Source organism: Cygnus atratus, chromosome 20 (genome assembly GCF_013377495.2).
Source record: "Cygnus atratus isolate AKBS03 ecotype Queensland, Australia chromosome 20, CAtr_DNAZoo_HiC_assembly, whole genome shotgun sequence".
Taxonomy (NCBI): Eukaryota; Metazoa; Chordata; class Aves; order Anseriformes; family Anatidae; genus Cygnus; species Cygnus atratus.
The window spans coordinates 3,314,378-3,331,532 of record NC_066381.1 but is presented as its reverse complement, the minus strand read 5'-3'; the positions used below and the strand labels follow the sequence as shown (position 1 = coordinate 3,331,532).

The 17,155-nt window shown below is 52.7% G+C and overlaps 1 protein-coding gene across 5 annotated transcripts in view; it reads left to right on the top strand.

Moving 5' to 3' along the window:
- The window catches only part of GTF2IRD1 (GTF2I repeat domain containing 1), a 58,091-nt gene that overhangs the window by 20,614 nt on the left and 20,322 nt on the right, over nt 1–17,155 (top strand). For 4 of the 5 annotated variants that reach the window (XM_035559086.2, XM_035559084.2, XM_035559085.2 and 1 more), the window contains exons 4-12: nt 2,549–2,695; nt 6,299–6,482; nt 7,671–7,981; nt 8,464–8,553; nt 9,350–9,433; nt 10,184–10,367; nt 11,400–11,425; nt 13,749–13,869; nt 16,867–16,904. In XM_035559086.2, coding sequence (XP_035414979.1) covers nt 2,549–2,695; nt 6,299–6,482; nt 7,671–7,981; nt 8,464–8,553; nt 9,350–9,433; nt 10,184–10,367; nt 11,400–11,425; nt 13,749–13,869; nt 16,867–16,904 — 1,185 coding nt within the window. The remainder of the gene's footprint in view (nt 1–2,548; nt 2,696–6,298; nt 6,483–7,670; nt 7,982–8,463; nt 8,554–9,349; nt 9,434–10,183; nt 10,368–11,399; nt 11,426–13,748; nt 13,870–16,866; nt 16,905–17,155) is intronic. The other variant, XM_035559087.2, reaches the window with a different exon arrangement.

Genomic DNA, 17,155 nt, shown 5'->3' with positions numbered 1-17,155 from the left:
CAGGTGCCACCACCCACTTCGCCCGGACGTGCACACGCTGTCCTATATGTAGGCCCTACAAAAACAAACCGAGAGGCTAGGGGAAGGCGGGAGAACCTGTGGTTTGGCGTCATCCCTATCAGGCCAGCTGGAGCTTACCCCCACTGGTGGGAAGGGAGGTGGTTTTGGTGGCGCTGGGGAGGGGTGGCCCAGAGCCGATCCGCTGGTGCCCGGTGCCTGCAGTGAGCGCGGCCACCACGCGCGGTGGGACGTCAGTGGGGGCGAACAGCCTGCGTCTGCGTGCACACATGGCCTGGTGTTGATGGAAACCATATTCGTGCTTAATCCGTTAGAGAAATTGCCCAAGAACGGTTCATCCTAGTGAAAACATGAGTGCTGTAAAGCTGCCAGGGTCACTGTCTGCTTGGATGATCTGTTGCACATGTGCCGGGCGAAGCGGCACTGCTCGCCCGGAGCGGTCGGATTTGCAGCACAGCTTCCCCGAGCGCCTTGGCTCTCCCGGCCCTGCTCCTCCGTCCTGCTGCGGATGGGAGGCTGACATTTCTCCCCCTCTGTTTGGAGCCAGCAAAGCTGCCTGCAGTTATTCTCCATCTTGATGCATTTCATTCTGTGTGCAATTTTTTTTTGAACAGAGGCATTTCAGGGAAGTTTCTGGGGGTTCTGGCTCCCCACCGCAGGCAGAAGGCAGGAGAGAAACTTAGTGGGCAGTGCAAGGGAGCAAAACCTTTAAGTTAAAGACAAACTGTGTCACCCCACAGCTCTCGTTAGCTGATGACTGTCTGCAAATCTCACTTTTGGAAACAGCCACAAATGTTCTGCTCGGTGACCTCCAACTGTCCTGGGGCAAGCCTAAAGGTACCCAGGCGCTCAGCATCGGGTCGGAGTTCCCCTCGCCTTCCGTTTAATTTACACCTTTGTGAAAATGGAATTGTAACATCTGGTACAAACCATGAAATCCTGATGGTGGGGTTCTGACAAAGCGGCTGATACTCGAGACAGGGTGAAATGCGATAACTCTGTCTTGAATTATAAATGGCCGAGGCTCAGCTCCACTACATAAAGCTCTTACAACTGGCATGCATCGTAAAGCATCCCTGGAAATGCCTCTGATTTATAGTCTAGCTGCCCCCTTAGAAAGGATCTGAAATAATCTAAACCAGACATCACCGGGAGATGTAAGAAGCCTCTTATCTGCCGAGCTGTGCTCCTCCGGGCTCACAGACCTCTCTCGAACGCTCTCGTTTATCTGGAACTCTGGCTCAGCCTTTCCTGACGCACAGGGGGACTTTGACAATTATAAAGATTGATGCTAATGGAGGGGTGTTTGCACCTCGACAGGAGGGAGAGTCTTGGAAGGTGTGAATTTGGGTGGATTTCACCATGTTTGTAAATTACCCAGGGTCTCCTCCCCAGCAGCGTCTCAGTGCCCCATCCCTCTGGCTTCTTAAAAATAATAAATAAATAAATAAATACATAGGGGGGGATTTAAAAAGGGTCAGGGTAGCAGGTGGAGGTCTCCACTCAAGTCAATGATGGGCGGTCGAGACACTTTGCAGCAGGGAAGCAAGGTGCAGTGTGAGAGCAGGGACGAGGAGGGACAGCGTGGGGGTAACATGGGGACACTCCCCAAAGCCACCCAACAGTGGCGGAGTAATGCGTACAGTGATTTGTTTTAATTATTATTATTTATTCTAAGTCACTTGTGCCGGGTATCAGGAGAAGCAGGACACGAGCCAGCTCCCAGAGGTGGGCACAGGGCAGTCACCTGCCCTCGGTGCCGATGTCCAGGCAGACGTGGCCGTCCTATTTCTGTGTCCCCGTGTGCCAGGAGGGGTGGGCGAGCTTCTCCTTGAGCACCCACGCGGCAGCCAGGGCTGATCGCTGGTGAGAGCCTGTCGAGGATGATGAAGGAATTAGTCCTTTGCCACTGAAAATCCCTGGTGAATCGGTTTAGCTAGAATGGCAATAATGCACTTGTAGTGTTTAATTTTCTGTGCATTTAGAGACGCAAGGAAGTCGTTGCCGAAGATATGCTTTATTTGAGGTTTAATGGGGGAAATTAGCAGGAAATAGCTAGTATTACTGAGGTACGTGATGCTGAAGGGTAAAAAAGCCTCTGAGAAAGGCGGATTTTCTTTTTTCAGAGAGATTGAAGGCTAAGCAGATTGAAACCAGAGAAAAGAAACACACTGGCCAATTAATCACAACAGCGTCGGCGCGGCTGGGTGTGTAAAATGGGGGTGCTGGGGCACACGATGGCACCGCTGCCCGTGCCTGCACCTTTCCCTGCATGTCTGGGGCTGTCGTGGGCACCCCTGCTGCTTAAAGGATTTTGCTGACACCGGGGTCTGGCAGGGGGTCCAGTGCCTGTGGGACTACGGCTTCGTGTGTTGGGTGGGCAGGGATGTGTGCTGAAGCAGGCGGTGCTCAGCCAACTGGTTTCATCGTCTCATGTGGTCGCTGCCAGGTGCTTTGAGGCTGCTGGTGGTGTTGCCTGTTGAACCTTTTCCCACCGCAGCATCTCCCCTTTTCTTCTCTCCGCCCGCAGGAGTCCAGCAGCGGAGGGAGCAGGATGCAGAGGCGCAGAAGAAGGCAAAGGAGTGCGGGCGAAGCGTGCTCAGGGTCTCCCCGGACCAGGGATCAGACGTGTACCTCCTCAGGAAGATGGTAGAGGAAGTGTTTGATGTGCTTTATAGTAAGAACCTTCACGATTCCATTTGGGGATTTGGATGGCCCCGGGGCTTGCTGCGCTGCCAGCTCCAGCCCGCCTCGGCGAGTGTGCCCCTGCCCGCGGCTTTGGGACCGGTGGCCCCCAGCACGGTGGCACCTGCTGATGTGCAGGGTCTGCACTGTGCTGAGAGCAGGTCCAGCCACTGCCTCGTCCCTTTGCAGGCTGGCAGTGAAAGGGGCTGTGCCCCAAACGTGTAACACCGTGTGCCACAAAAAAAATCCCCCCTCTTGGGGGGGGGACCCTCCATCAGGCCAGCTGAAGGCTCTGCCGAGGGCTAAATGGGGTTCTCACGTGCACCTTCATCCCGAACGCTGCCTTACAGCATCTCCTCACCAGCGCGTGTCGGGGCTCCGCAGCGCCTCGCTCTCCCCTTTCCATGGCAGGCCTGCTTAAAAGGAAAAAGATGACTTTTCTCGCAGGCGGCCCCACAGCCTCAGCTCCGTGAGATGAGCTGGTGCCATTCCAGCGCATGCATCATCCCCAGCAATAAAGCTTCTGCAATTAAAATGTAGATGACCATATGGCTGCTGCTACGTAGCCCAGTGGGTTGCAGAGCTCCCTCTGGGCCCAAGCTGTGGATGCTGGAGCTGTGGCGGTGCCCGCTCCGCGCTCAGGACATCCCCGATTGGGGATCCATGGGGTTTGCTCGCAGCATTTTGGGTGTTAGCAGTGAGGATCGGGCTCCTCGTTGTTGTACAGCTCCACGTTTCAGCGCCTGCTCCTACCTGCACGCAGAGTTTGCTGCTGTTTATTTGAAGCTCGCCCCGCCAGTGTGCACTGCAGGCTTTGCAGAGGGAGGGGAGGCAGCATCGCTTCCCCCGGCCAGGACAGTTGGGATCAGAAGCTGAGGTTTTCTAAAACCACTTAAAGAACTTGGATGAGGTATTCCCATTAAAGGGGGTGATCAGATCCTCTCGCTGCCTTTGAAAGGCTCAGCCCAAGTCATCAGGAAAGGGAAATGCAGAAAAGCCAAGAGAATGAGCCGGGGCTGGCGTTGCAGCGTGGACGGAGCCCCACGCTGAGCTGCAGGCTTCGTTTTCCTGCTGCTGCAAGAAAGCTGGCCTTTAAAGCCTCCGGGGAATATGGCAATAATCCTTATATGATATAAATACCTAGTTATATGAGAAGTTTGACCAGGGTGCATTGGCATGGTGAGGGACAGACAGAGGCCAGTGTGTTAGGGCGAGTTTGGAGATGCAGTATGCAGGGTCGAGGCGTGGTGAACGTGTGCGTGGGTTTAACGCAGAGCCCCAACAAGTTGGACACATCCCTGAGCAGAGGGGTTTGGCCCTGGCGTTACCACACAAAGACGTAATTCTGGCTTTGCTAATAATTCAGCCGCAGGAGCTGTTTCCATCCCCACACCTACCTTGAGTCTCCATCTAGGGAAATCTGCTGGGCAGATGCTTGCCCTCGGCAGCTGCTTGCTCAGCAGAAGGAGCTGTGGCTTGGGTAACATCTGTTGATCTGGGGGAGAAACGCAGCTTGCCAGCAAGGCAACCGATGGAGCCATCATTCCCGGCGCACCCACGGTCAGGTTTTGCACTGGGGCTGTGATGGAGCTGTGCTCGTGTAGGGAAAATCCTCTGCTGGTTGACCAGGGAGAAATAGTGCAGAAGACAGCAGGTGTCCCAGGGTGATTCTGTTCCTAATACCGACAGGAGTGTTAGAAATTAGCAGTTATCTGTCTTACTCTTTTTTTTTTTTTTTATCCTTTCAGTTGCCTCCCATCAACAGGGATTGGAAACAAAAATCTTAGAAAATGCTCAGTCAAAAAGATCGCATATTCCCTCCAGAGCTGGGTAATCTCCACACCAACAGGATGACTGATTACTGCCGGCTTCTATTAAACAGGCATTAATGATGATTATTGTCTCTCTTTAGCTAAACCATGAGCCTCTGCGTGGCAGCGCGAGGCTTGGTGAAGGTCACTTTGACAGTAACACATTCCCCATAAAAATGTGTTTGGGGAGTTGTCGAGCTCTGAGTTGATAAGGAGCTGCTTGGGCATGGGGAGCGTCTCCCCCCGTCGCAAAGAGAGGCGATGGTGGGAGGTGGAAAGCTGCTAACACTGGCGCATCGAGGCAGGGAAGCTGCCGGTGCCTTCCGAGCCTGCAGAAAGTGTTCTTGCAGTGTTGTGGTTCAAAGGTTTGGTTCGAAACTTCTGTTATTGGCTTAATTAAAACATTATCCATCTCGGCTATAAGGAACCTTGATGGCTTGTGCAAGTCACACATCATTAGTTATCATGCTTTGCTTCAAAGAACATGTTGAAGAAATCACTTTTAATAAGGACTTGCTGACAGTGCCACAAGATTTCCAGGGTTTCTGTAAGATCTTTTGTGTTTATTTTTATTTATTTACTTATTTTTCAAAGAGAGAAAAAAGAAAAGATTTTAAAGAAAATCACCAGTATAAAACCCCAACACTCTTTAAATGTCCCCCAATCTCCTCTGCTCGGTGCTGTGGCCTGGATGGAGACCCCATGGGACTGGAGATGGAGGAGCGAAACCTTGCCACGCAGCCAGATGTTGTGCATCTGGACGCTGGTTTGCCAGACGGGTCACATTCATGCACGACTGTTCCTTCTGCTTCGTGCTATGAGCACCAGGTTTATTTGTTGCAGCTAGTTGGGTTGGTTTCCAGAGTAATTGCTCAGGAGAGAGCAGCTCAAGGGGCTTGGTGATTTCCCCCTGAAACACTTCAGCAGGGCCTGGTTTTCTGTCTTGTCTGGGATGCAGGCTGCCTCAAGCATCCCAGCTGTGGGGACACGGCCTCTGTTGTAATTTTAGAAAATCTCCGCAGAGCAGCGATGCTCTCTGGTCAGCATTCACTGCTCAGGAAGGGTTTGCTCCCATTTGCTCCCAGCCTTTCGGGGAGGTTTAGCTATCAGAGCTACCGGTTGTGTCACCGAGCCAGCCCCATGCATCTGTGGGATTTGGGGGCTAATGAAGGGAATGGGGCAGTTGAAAGTACTGATGTTCACTCTGCCTTCCAGTTGGGGAATGAAGGGAAACTGCTGGGGGGTTTCTTCTTATCTTTCCATGTGCCATGAGGCTGCCTGACAGCAGCAGGGCTCAAAGTGCTTTCTATTTTTTTTCCAAGAGGTAAAATAAGGAAAAAGACTGAAAATTGCAGAATATTTCAGTAAACATGAGATAGAAACCTGCATGAGCCCGTCATCCTCCTTTGTCAGCACTTGGCTACCTCTCCTCTTGCCGGCGACCAGATCCCTCGCTGGCACAGGTCCATTGGGATGCCATGGGTGGGCCAAGAGACCCCAGCGAGGGATTTCACTGTGCAGCCCCAGAGAGGAGACATCTGCTTATTGGCTTTTGTGAGATTTTTATTAATTAATGCTTTGAAAGTGCTGAAGGTCCTTAAATGCTAAGCGCAGAGGTAGGAGACGGCTTCCTTCACCTACCTAGCCTAATGGCGTCTCCATCGGGATCTCACAGCAGTGCCCATGGTCGCGGTTTTGCTCTCGTGTTTGCTCCTTGAACCCCACCTGGCTGCAGTCCGGAGGGTTGGGGGTCCCTGCCCTGTGTAACTCTGCCCCTTCCCCAGGTGAAGCGGTGGGGAAGAGCAGCGTGGTCCCCTTGCCCTATGAGCGGTTCCTGAAAGAGCCGGGACTGCTGGCAGTGGCCGGCTTGCCCGAGGGGATCAGCTTTAAGAAACCCATGGAGTACGACGTGAAGTCCCTGATGGCCATTTTAGAGCACAGCCACAGCATCCGCTTCAGGCTAAAAAGGTAATTTCAGGGATGCCGGCAGGGCTGGAAGGGGGTGAATCCTTGGCGTGTTGGCGCTTGTAACGGTGGGGTGGGGTGGGGCTGCTGCTGAGCGGAGCTGTGCTCTCGCTGTAGGAGGGCCCTGCCAGAATTTCAGCTGCGGTACGCTAGGTGCTTCCTCGTCTCCAAAGAGGTTTCCAATGTAAATGTCGCAGGCTCCTTCCTAAGTGTTTTTGTGCCAGATGACGAGGGAGGCTGGGGACATCAGCGGGGCGAAGTCCCTGGCTGTTGGGACTGTATTGTCACAAGGGGCCTGTCGGTTTTGGATGCGTTTCCTCTGAGCTCGCCTGAGTTGAAGCACCTTGGATCAATTCAGAGAAATGCTGAGCACTTGCAAATACCTCCTTTGAAGGCTCAGCACTTCTGGAAAATCAGGCTGAGATAGCTAAAAGTAGGACACGCAGAATTTGAGCTGTTTGTGTAACTGTGGCTGCCTGTCTCATGTGAGGCATGTGCGCTTCCTTGCTACGAAACTCATCCTTGAGCTGCCTGAGGTCCCAGGTGAGCGTGCCATGAGTCTTTGGTGCTGAGAAGGGCAATACAGTCGATTGGTGACAGTCCCACAAATTGTTTTACTCCTTGGTGACAGTCCCACAAATTGTTTTACTCCTTAAACGCACCAGGCCACGGAGCTAGACGGCTTTGTTGGAGCTATAAACATTTTGAACTACCATAAGACTGATCTGCTCTACTTAAAGAAGAACATGATGCAGGTGCCTGAAGAAGCTGTAGAAGGCTGGGTGGCTGCCGTAATTTTTGAAACAATGAGTAAAAAGAAGCCAGGCAGCCCTCAGTGTACACCTCAGGGTGTCCCCTCCCAGGCATGGCCCATCTGAAGGCTCTCCTGTCTCCTTCCACATCTCTGCTCATCCAGCTAATTTATCCTACTCTTGTCTGCCCTGAACAATGGCAGATGATGTGGGCAACTTCCGAAGCCTTTGTCCCCACAGTTTTGAGCTCTGCGCACCCCATCTTTCCCCCACCCTTGCTTTAAGCAGTTTGCCCCTTCCCAGGCGCAGGGTGTTGGTGGCAGGAGGATGGCAGCTCCCGGCACACGTAGGCCGCGGTGCTCAGCGCCCAGGTCACCGACAGTGCCATGGACCCGAAGGAACCTGTTTTTTCCTCTTCTTCTCCTTTTCTTCCCTTCAGGCCGGCGGACGAGCCCAGCAGAGAGCTGAACCCTAGCATAGACTTGACTTGTACCTCCCTCGCGCCCAAGGGCAGCCGGGACGCTGGTGCCAACGGCCACATGGCCAAACCCTCCGGCCAGGACGCTCCCTCTGCCGTAGCCGTGACCAATTTCTTATACGGTGTCTCGCTGCCTACGCAGATTGCCGTGGACCTAAAGCAAGAGGTGTCCTCCGGTCTGCACGGGGCGACCGCGGCCAGCGAAGCGCTGCTGCCCAGGCCCTCAGGAGAGCTGAAGGTGCCTTCCTCACAGGAGTACAGCGACTGCTGTGGTAATAGCCTCGAGTTTGCTCGCAGACGAGGGCCTGGTGCGAAGCCCCACAGAGCTGAAAGGGGAAAGATGTTTTTTTGGGGGGCTGGGTTGGGCTGTAGAGCGGCCTGCTGAAATGTGTGGGGTGTGTGGGGCCGGCAGGGTGTGACTGGAGGTTGGACCCCAGGCTGTGACAGCACAAATTGATAACAAAATTGGCCCTGGTGCTCACGCAGCCCTCGCAGAGATGAGGAAGCCCCTGTGGCACCGTCCCAGCCCTTCCCTGGGTGCCCTCTCTGGGTCTGGGGGCAACATGGTGTGTCCAGGACTCCACAAGGTGGTGAAGGGGAGGGTGGATGAAGGAGAGCTGGTGGGGTGAGGGACATGGCACAGCTGCCCAGCCCTGGGTCGTTGTCACTGGCGGGGACACGTAGGAGCTTGTTGAGGTGCCCAAAGCATCATTCAGGCTCTTATCAGCCCTTTCTCATCTTCCCTCATGTCCAGGACAGAAATCGGCCGTCTCTGGGGGCCCTCTTATCCAGAATGTGCACTCTTCCAAGCGCATCCTCTTCTCCATTGTCCACGACAAGACAGGTCTGTGTCCCACCTCAGAAGCAGCCATTGGGCACCTCTTTGGGAAAGGTTCCCCCACCCGGCCATAAATAGTCTCCATCTGTCCCCGTGGTCTGCAGGGACCCTGCAATGCCACCACACAGATGGCAGGGAAGTCCTAGCCCCACATTGTGGCTGGGGAGCCAGGGCATGGCTTGGGTGAGGCTGTTTGCCCAAGCTGCCAAGGGCAAATAGGCGCCGAAAGCTTTGCGTGGTTTCAAAACAACTGGAACCCGCTCACCCCGGCCTGACTGCTGCAGTGCCCAAGGCAGGATCAGTGCGAGGAGGAGACTCTGCCACTTCCCCACCTCAACCCCACCCCAAGCACGTGCAGCCTAGAAATGCTGACGTGTCTATGCCAAAACCCTTGCCTCTGTGCTTAAAAAAAAGGAAAAAAAAAAAAGGTGGGAAAGTTGGGAAAGAGAAGGCATGAAAAAGCTCCTTTGTGAAATTGCTGTGCCTTTCAAATGTTTGTTTCAGGTAGAGCTTGCTCTATCCCGGAGGGTCTTTCATTTCAGGGTTGAGATGTTTTATGGGGTCATTTCTCAGGAATCTGTTTTGCACACACACAGCTGCAGAGGAGCTTGCTTCAGGCTGGGGATGGGGAAGCCCAGACCTTATCTGCCAGCCTGGCAGAATCCGCTCAGGAAGGGGGAAATAATTATTTTTAAAGCAACAAAGTCTTGTTCCTGGTTCTCAACACTTCGCGCGAGAAAAGTGCATCTGCTGTGTATGAACCATATGGAAGTTCCTTATTTCTTATATTTTGTTTTGATAGATAAGTGGGACAGTTTTATAAAAGAAACTGAAGATATCAACACCCTTAGGGAGTGCGTGCAAATTCTGTTTAACAGCAGATATGGTGAGTAGGAGTTAATATCCCATTATGCATCTGCAGCTCTTGTGGTTTGCATATCATTATATAGCAATCATTTTTGTTCCCTAACACAGCAGCAGGAGCCATATGCTAGAGCTCCCTTCTCTTCTTAACACGTTTAGCCCAGCAGCTCCCAGTCTGGGTGTCTGTTGAAGGTTATGTCAATATTTCCATTTGGAGTCCCTCCGTCAAGGAATTTATAACTTGGACGTAAAACAGCCTGGCCTGGAGCGTGGCACGGCCAGGTCAGCGCCCGCCGGCACTGCGGGCAAGGGGGAGTGGTCGCATGCAGCCGTTTTAAATTAACGTGGCAGGAAAAAAAAAGGCAGATCATTGCTATTCCAGCTGCTTTTTGTCCACTCACAGAGCTTATGAGCATCTTTGGTGCTGCCCTTGCCACGGGCAGCACTTTCAGGTTAGGTCCCTGGAGGTTTGGGCTTGGGAAATGGCTCGCAAATGGGCTGACAGGCTGGGGCTTGTTGCCTGTGACATCCTCATCAGGCCATATAACTGGGGTTTTATGTGAGCTGTGTGACTGATAACCTATATATGAGCTGTGTGACTCGCGAGCTGTACGGCTCAGAGACCTGCTGCGGGCCAAGCAAGAGATAAGAGAACAAGAGGCACACGCTCTGCTTTTCACACCAGCTGGAGTTCAAGCCTTTTCACCTTCATTTTATCATTCGCTAAAGAAAAAGCATGCACTGAAGTGAAAGCCATGCGTTCACCTTTCAGCTGAAGCCTTGGGGTTAGACCACATGGTCCCCGTCCCGTACCGGAAGATCGCGTGCGACCCCGAGGCGGTGGAAATTATCGGCATCCCTGACAAAATCCCCTTCAAAAGACCTTGCACCTACGGCGTCCCCAAACTCAAGCGGATACTGGAGGAGAGGCACAACATCCACTTTGTCATCAAGAGGTGGGTGGCGAGGCGGGAGGTGTCTTCCCTCCATGGGAGCTGCCGCCTGTCAGGAGCAGGCTGCTCTCAATGCAGTCCCCTGGCGTTAGCTTGGCACTGATGTGCTCAACGTTAACGGGGTAATTACAGCACATTTGGATCGCATTTTGGCTCGCTCACAGCACATTTGGCTGGTTGGGTGCCCTGGGAGTGCTCCGTGGGGACACAGCCATCCCCCTGACAGGGGACTGCACGTGCCTCGAGGGAACCGGGAATTTAAGCTCTGTTCCCTCTGTGCCCCGAGGGTTTGCTTTTACACCCAAAACCCATTTTAATCTTCTTTATGGAAAAGAGTTAAACAGTTATTGTACAGAGGTAAGTAGGGAGGTTTCCCTCCCCCACTGCCTCCTGCGATTTCCATCTCTTTCCCTTTCTGTGAGCATGCCACAGGGCTGTCTGTAGCACCGTCACCCTGTCGCCCTGCTGTAACCCCATTCGGACATTGCGGTTGCCTCACTGAGCATTTCGGGTGGCAGCGGGGCCCTTCCATCACAGCACAACCCTCAAGTGACATTTGCAGGTGGGAGGAGTGGTGTCTGTGAGGAGGAACATCCATATTTACTCCACACAGAGTGATTCTCCTCCACCTCGATATTTTGAGGTGCTCCTTTGTGGACATCCTGTGTACACAACCATGAGGATGTGTCACGTACAGGCAGGGTGCTGAGTCCTGGTCACTGCTTTTCTGCTGGAGCGGGAGGATTGGAAGCTTCTGCTTTGGTCCCATCATCTTCTGGTAAAGCCAGCCTGTAGCAGCCTCATTTAATAAGTTAATTAAATGAAGAGAATGACTTATACGCAGATTTAAAGGTGCTTTAGTTAAAAAGCATGCAGTGTGAGATTGCTTGGTTGCACCACAATCTGAAAGGCTTTTTTTAGGGAATAAATAAATTGACTATTTTGACTTGCTTTAGTGCTGTTCGTAAATAAAACCTAAAACCCAGTCATTAGAAGCAGCTATTTCTAATCCTTTTTTTTTCCTTTCCCTTCTAGGATGTTCGATGAGAGAATTTTCACAGGTATGTTCTCTGTGCCTTTTGACTTATTGCCTGCAAATTGAAAGATTATCCAGAGGAGCAGAGTTGAAATAACATCATCTGTAAACAGCAATAGCGCAGGACACGCCGTTGTGCTCAGTGGGGAGAAGCCCAGGCTGTGTGCCATGCCTGGGGGCGATGCGATTGCCTTTGCCCAGGACCAGAGCACTGTGCACCCCCAGAGAGTGGTTTGAAGTGGGGAATACGCGGGGCACAAGGCTGGGTTGCTCCCTGCACCCGACTGAGCTTCATCTGCAGGCAGCACATGACGTGTTTCTGTGCTTTTGTGAGGGAGAAAAATCGCTGCTGGGTTCTTCATTGGTAAATTATCCTCTTTCTTTTGTCTGGAAGGTGCTAGCATCATCCAGTCGCTGACTGGTTTTAGAAGAAAGATGGCAAAAATCAATCTGATCAGTGACAAAACCCCAGGGGGATTCTTCTGCTTTCTTTTCCCCACACTTAATCCTGCTCACTGGAGATGGAGAAGCCATGTTGAGTGCTTCTCACTACATCAGGGCAGGTGTTGGGGGGGTCCCAGCTCCCTCTTGGGGCAGAGGGGAGCTGGCTCCACGTCCCAGCCTTGGAAGTTGGGAAGCTGCTGCGGGAACAGCACCGAGCGCTCCGGGTTAATTGCCCAGCCCTGCTCCCAGGTGTCCCGGGCTGGGCTCGCAAGTAAAGACATGTTTGGGGTTTTCCTTTCTTTCCGGGTGCTGGCGGCGTCCCAGACACCGCCTGACATCTCCAAGGGATGGATTAACCCCTGTGGCACTGCAACAGCACCCCAGGGGTGCTCACAGAGGGAAATTCCAGCAAAGTCTGGAGGAGGTCCCACCTCCACGGGTGGTTTCTCTATCTCCAGTCCCATTCATGATTTTCTTTGCTCGAGAAAATGATTTTTAAACTGTCGCCCACCCCTAAGGGATGGAGCTCCGAATTGCTTCTTGGACGCTTGGATTTTCCTTGCAAATCCATCAGTTTGCCTGATGTCTTGGGGGAGGCATCGCACACAGCCTCACACGGGGGTGATGGAGCAGCTCCTCCCTGCCCACACCCGAGAGCTGCTGATGGAAAGCTCCATGCTGGGAGCTCAGGGTCACTTGGCAGGGAGGTGCAAGTGGAAATGAGGAGACTGGGAAGCAGATCCAGCACGGCTGGGGCGGGTGGCAGCCCCCCTCTTCCCTGCCTGCTCCCTGCAGGGCTACCAGAAGCAAAACACATTAAACCTGTCTTTCTGCGATTTGTGTCAGCACTTCTGACTGTGCAAAAAAAAGCATCTGCTGAGTCAGGAGGTGCCATTTTTGCAAAGACACTTTTTCAGCGCAGAGCTGTATTTTAACTTGCCGACTATAAAGCATCTCAAAGCTTCCCCATACAGTTTTACTCACCCTTTAATTAAAATACCCACCACTGCTAGGAAACCTATTTTTGCTGCTCCCCTGGGTAGTAGCTTAAGGCTGGCTTCGGTGCTGCAAGAACAAGATTTGGTCCGTAGAAAGCACAAATTAAAAGGAGCCTTTTGGACTGTCGGTAGATAAATAGTGTCTTTACGGCTCTATATTGCTGCTGGTCCTATTGCCAGAGCCCTGCCCTTCCATGCAGGCTGGAGCCTAAAGGAAAAAGGCTTCGTTTTCCCAGGGACAGGATGTGTTTTGGAAGGGAGGGGATGTCGTGATGGTGCTTTGAGACCAGCCAAGAGCCTTTTGCAGCTATTTAACAAGATACCTACAAGATTTCTGCAGCCTGGCGGCATAATTTCATTCCCTCCTTCCCCCAGCACTAATCCTTCAGTTCTTCCTTCACCTTCCTTGCCTGATTTTCATTTCCTACCCTGTCATCAGATCGCTTGTTTCATCTCCAAGGTCATTGCTGAGGCTTTGTTTCAGCTCCTTTCAGGCTGCTGAGGGACACGGAAGGGAAAGGGGAGGTTTTGCAGGGTGACCCGATCCTTGTGCCCCCCCTGCAGCACATCCTTGCTCCCGAGCTGCTTCCCAGTCCCAGCAGCCAGCCCCTTCGCGTGGTGCTCAGCAAGGTTCCCCAGCACACACCGAGTTTTGCAGGGGTTTAATCAAGAGCTGTGCTATTATTTTGACATGTAAACCCAATTTAAATCTGCACCTTTCTCTTTGCAAACAGACAGCTCTTGAAAACCTGTCCCTCACCCCAATTTTAGCTCTGGGACTAGAGAAGGAGCACGTGGAGGTGGAGGAGCTGTGTTGCTGCGAGTTTACCTCTCAGGTTGCTAGTTCTGGTTGCTAATTCTGGTTTTGTTTTTAATTCCAAACCCGCCCTGCGCACCCGGCACCAGGAAGTAAATTTACCAAAGACCCAACCAAGCTGGAGCCCTCCAGCCCCCCCGGGGAGATCTCCCCCGAGCCGCACCGCGGGGCCGTGCTGGACCTGGCAGGGACGTCGCAGGCCGGCAGCAGGTAAGTGGCGCTTCGGTGTGCCTGTGCCAAAATGGCAAATTTGGAGTCACTGTTTTTGTAGAAAAGTGGTGAAATCGGTGCCATGCCCGGGCAGGCTGGCATTATCTGCAGGAGCGATCTCAAGTGTTAAAGCATGGCCTAAGGATCCACCCTCAGCCAGCAACAAAACAAACCATCCTGCTAATTAAGTGTTATTTGTTTATAAAGCTCACTAGGAGACTAATAGCGGATTAACCAACGCTTAATAAAGGTGGGGTTGCAGAGTTCAGCAGGTCAGTAGGGTTTTTGTAAGTCTCTGCCTCTGGCACGACTGGCAACCGGCTGTGCCATGAGGCTGACGGGTCCGTAACATGCCCACAGCACCTATGGAGCGTGTGGCTCTGCTCCCCAGGCCGTGCTGGGGGATCAGGCAGATGTTATTCTCTGTGTAGCCCCAGATTCCTTCAATTTTGCTTCACCTGACCAGGAGCAACAACGCTAGCCCCAACATTTAGCTCCAAACCAAGTTTCCTGGGGTGCCTTTCTGCACATCCGTGCGGGCACCACCAGCTGCAGGGGGTTAGGAGGGAGGTGCAGGAGCTCCCCACGAGCCCTGCACGAGGTCTCGCTGCACATAAGCCATTTCGGCCATGGCTGCTGGACCACATTTCAATTTTGCCAAAGGAGGTGGCTCCACGGGTGAGCAGGTTCACTGTGGATGGTTGTAGAGAGGCAGAGCCAGCTGTAGGCACGGGCGAAGAGTGCTGGCTGGGTTGGCTCGCTTGGCCCAGGTGTGGTTGATATACTGGCCGGTATTTTACAAGGGTTGAAATGATCGGTGCTAGCCCCAGAGGAGAGCATCCCAAGAGGCTGCCCCGTGCTCAGGGGGCAGCTCGTAGGTGCTGTGCAGGAGAGGGGCTGGCTGAATCATCAGGCCCCGCCGGCGTCAGCACAGAGCTCGTACACGGTGATTCATCTCCTCCTGAGGCAGGAATTGAAAGCTGGTTAGAGGAATCACACCCAAGTGCCCGTTTCTCCCCCCAGAAGCCATGAAGGGTCTCCAGGTGAGAGCCGTGCCCTGAGATACCTGCATTACAACAGGGGAAACCAGGCTGGCCTGAATCCAAGCACTCCACTGGTGGTTTGGGGCACCTGTGGCAGAGGGGGAATTAAACTCAGGTCTCCAGAATCCTGCACGAGGGCTTGGCCACGAAGCCATTTTTTAGCTAGCTCTTGCTTGCTCTCCACACTGTGCTGAACGTGGCTGGAAGCGTTTAGACTTGGAGAGCAGCAGAGTGTCACAGGGGTGTCAGGGAAAAGTGATGCTGCAAATATCGCTGGTCCCCGAGCACACTGCAGGGCTGAAGTCTGGCCTGAGGCTTCTCATTTTTCTCTTCATTTGTTAACATTTGCAATTAGGACACTTTTAATTTTTGCCACAGAAGATTTCACCGCGCTGATAAATTGGTGTGACTGAAAACAAGCAGGCGGAGAGACGGGACGAGGGGTGCTGAGCTGGTTTCTGCAAAGCAGTAGGTAGAACACCAGCTGCTGCATCTCTGTGGGAGCATCCCTGGTGCTGCACCAGCCCTATCTCAGCTGCCATGCTCCAGCTGGGACCAGGCAGGGGTTGCGTGGTGCAGTAAAACCGCTTCAGAAGACTTTGTGGAAGAAAAATAGGTTTTGTAGGGGCAGTTCATGCTCAGCCAGGTTTGGATGGCACTTCCCGTGGTGTTGCTGGGACATGGAGCATGCTGGGCTGGGCTGGGCTGGGCTGACCTCATTCTACTGCTAAAATTCGGGCACAACCTGAAGATCATCCTGGGGTCCCTTTCGAATCTATCAGACCTGTCCTGGTTGTGTCTATATGTGCATCATTCCTGGTTTACGCTGTGTGCATGCACATTGAATCAGGCCACGTTCCCCAGTTTTCCATGCTCTGTGGTTAACTTTTAGGTCCAACGGGAATTGTGAATTCCTGGGGTGGTGGTGGTGGTGCTAAATGGGCTTTGCTCTCCCGCAGGCAGAAATTAAATCTCCCAATGCATTGATCACACAGACCTGCAGGAAAAAATATGTGTGCTTGAAAGATACTCAAATCCTGCTTTGTTCTTCCTGCAAATGAGGAAAGCTCAGTTCCCTGATAGGAGCACAGCATTTCCGTACCTGTGGTCCACCCAGGTCAGAGTCTAGGTCCAGGGCAGTGCCAGACACTCCAGGGTAACACACCCCTCCTAAAGACATCCTCCTAAATTTCCCTAGTGAAAGCTTGACTGTGACCTGAGCTGGAGAAGTTTAAACCCCTACCCAAAGCTCCAATTTGATATATGTTGTACTTGCTAGACAAGACATCCTTTTTTACCCATTTAAGATCTGTCCTTACAGCAGGACTGGGGAGAGTGTTTCAAGAGCTCTCCTGGATCCCTTCACAGTGCCCGTACTTTGACGCCATTGAGTGGATTTAGGCGAGTGAGGAGTGCTTTTGAAAATCCCCCCTGAGCCAACAGGGATGTGAAGCCTGCTCAGGAGGGTTTCCCTTCCCTCGGAGGACCAGCATTATGGAGGACCGCGTTCTCCACTGCCATTCCTCATGTTTTGCTGCCAAAGTGCCATGGTTGTTCTCGTTTAAGAAAGACAGGAAGAAAATCCGTCCTGAGAATGCAAAGTGATCTAATTTGGATGCCGAACACCTTGCATAAATTTCTAAGCGTGTGAAGTTAACTGTAGACACAAGTTTGGGATAGTGCCCAGTATCCAGGGGAGAAAGGCTTTGGGCAGAATAAATATTTACCAAATCAATTGACTTTTTTCCTCTCTCCCTGTTTGCTTTTGCTCCATGAGTAACTACATTGTAATGAGGCTTAACGCACTGCTCTCTGCCGTAATGGGATGGGGTCTGTGAGGTTTGGGACTGCTGTTAAACCCCCTCCCGCTGGGATGGGTCCAACACACACGTGGGTTTAAGCTTTCCTTCTGATTGCTTCGTTACTACCCCTCTTGTCTGCCTCTCCTTTCCAGGTCGGAGAAGTGCAGTGTTTCTGAAAGCTGTGAACCAGGTGAGGAACAATTCATTTTCTCTTGCAAAACGGCAATGTTTTGGGGTGGAATTTTGTGCCACCCCAGGAAACGCGAGGTGCCCGGTGAGGGGGTGACCCCCAGCCCTTGGGCAGGGCTGACTGCACATCCAGCGCGAGGGGTGTGCTGCACGTGTCCTCCTTGCACCACGGGCACAGCTGGCCTGCCGTGCAGGGTGGTGGCAGTAAAACCCACCTAGCAAAACAAATGCAAAGCTGGGGAACAAAGCCAT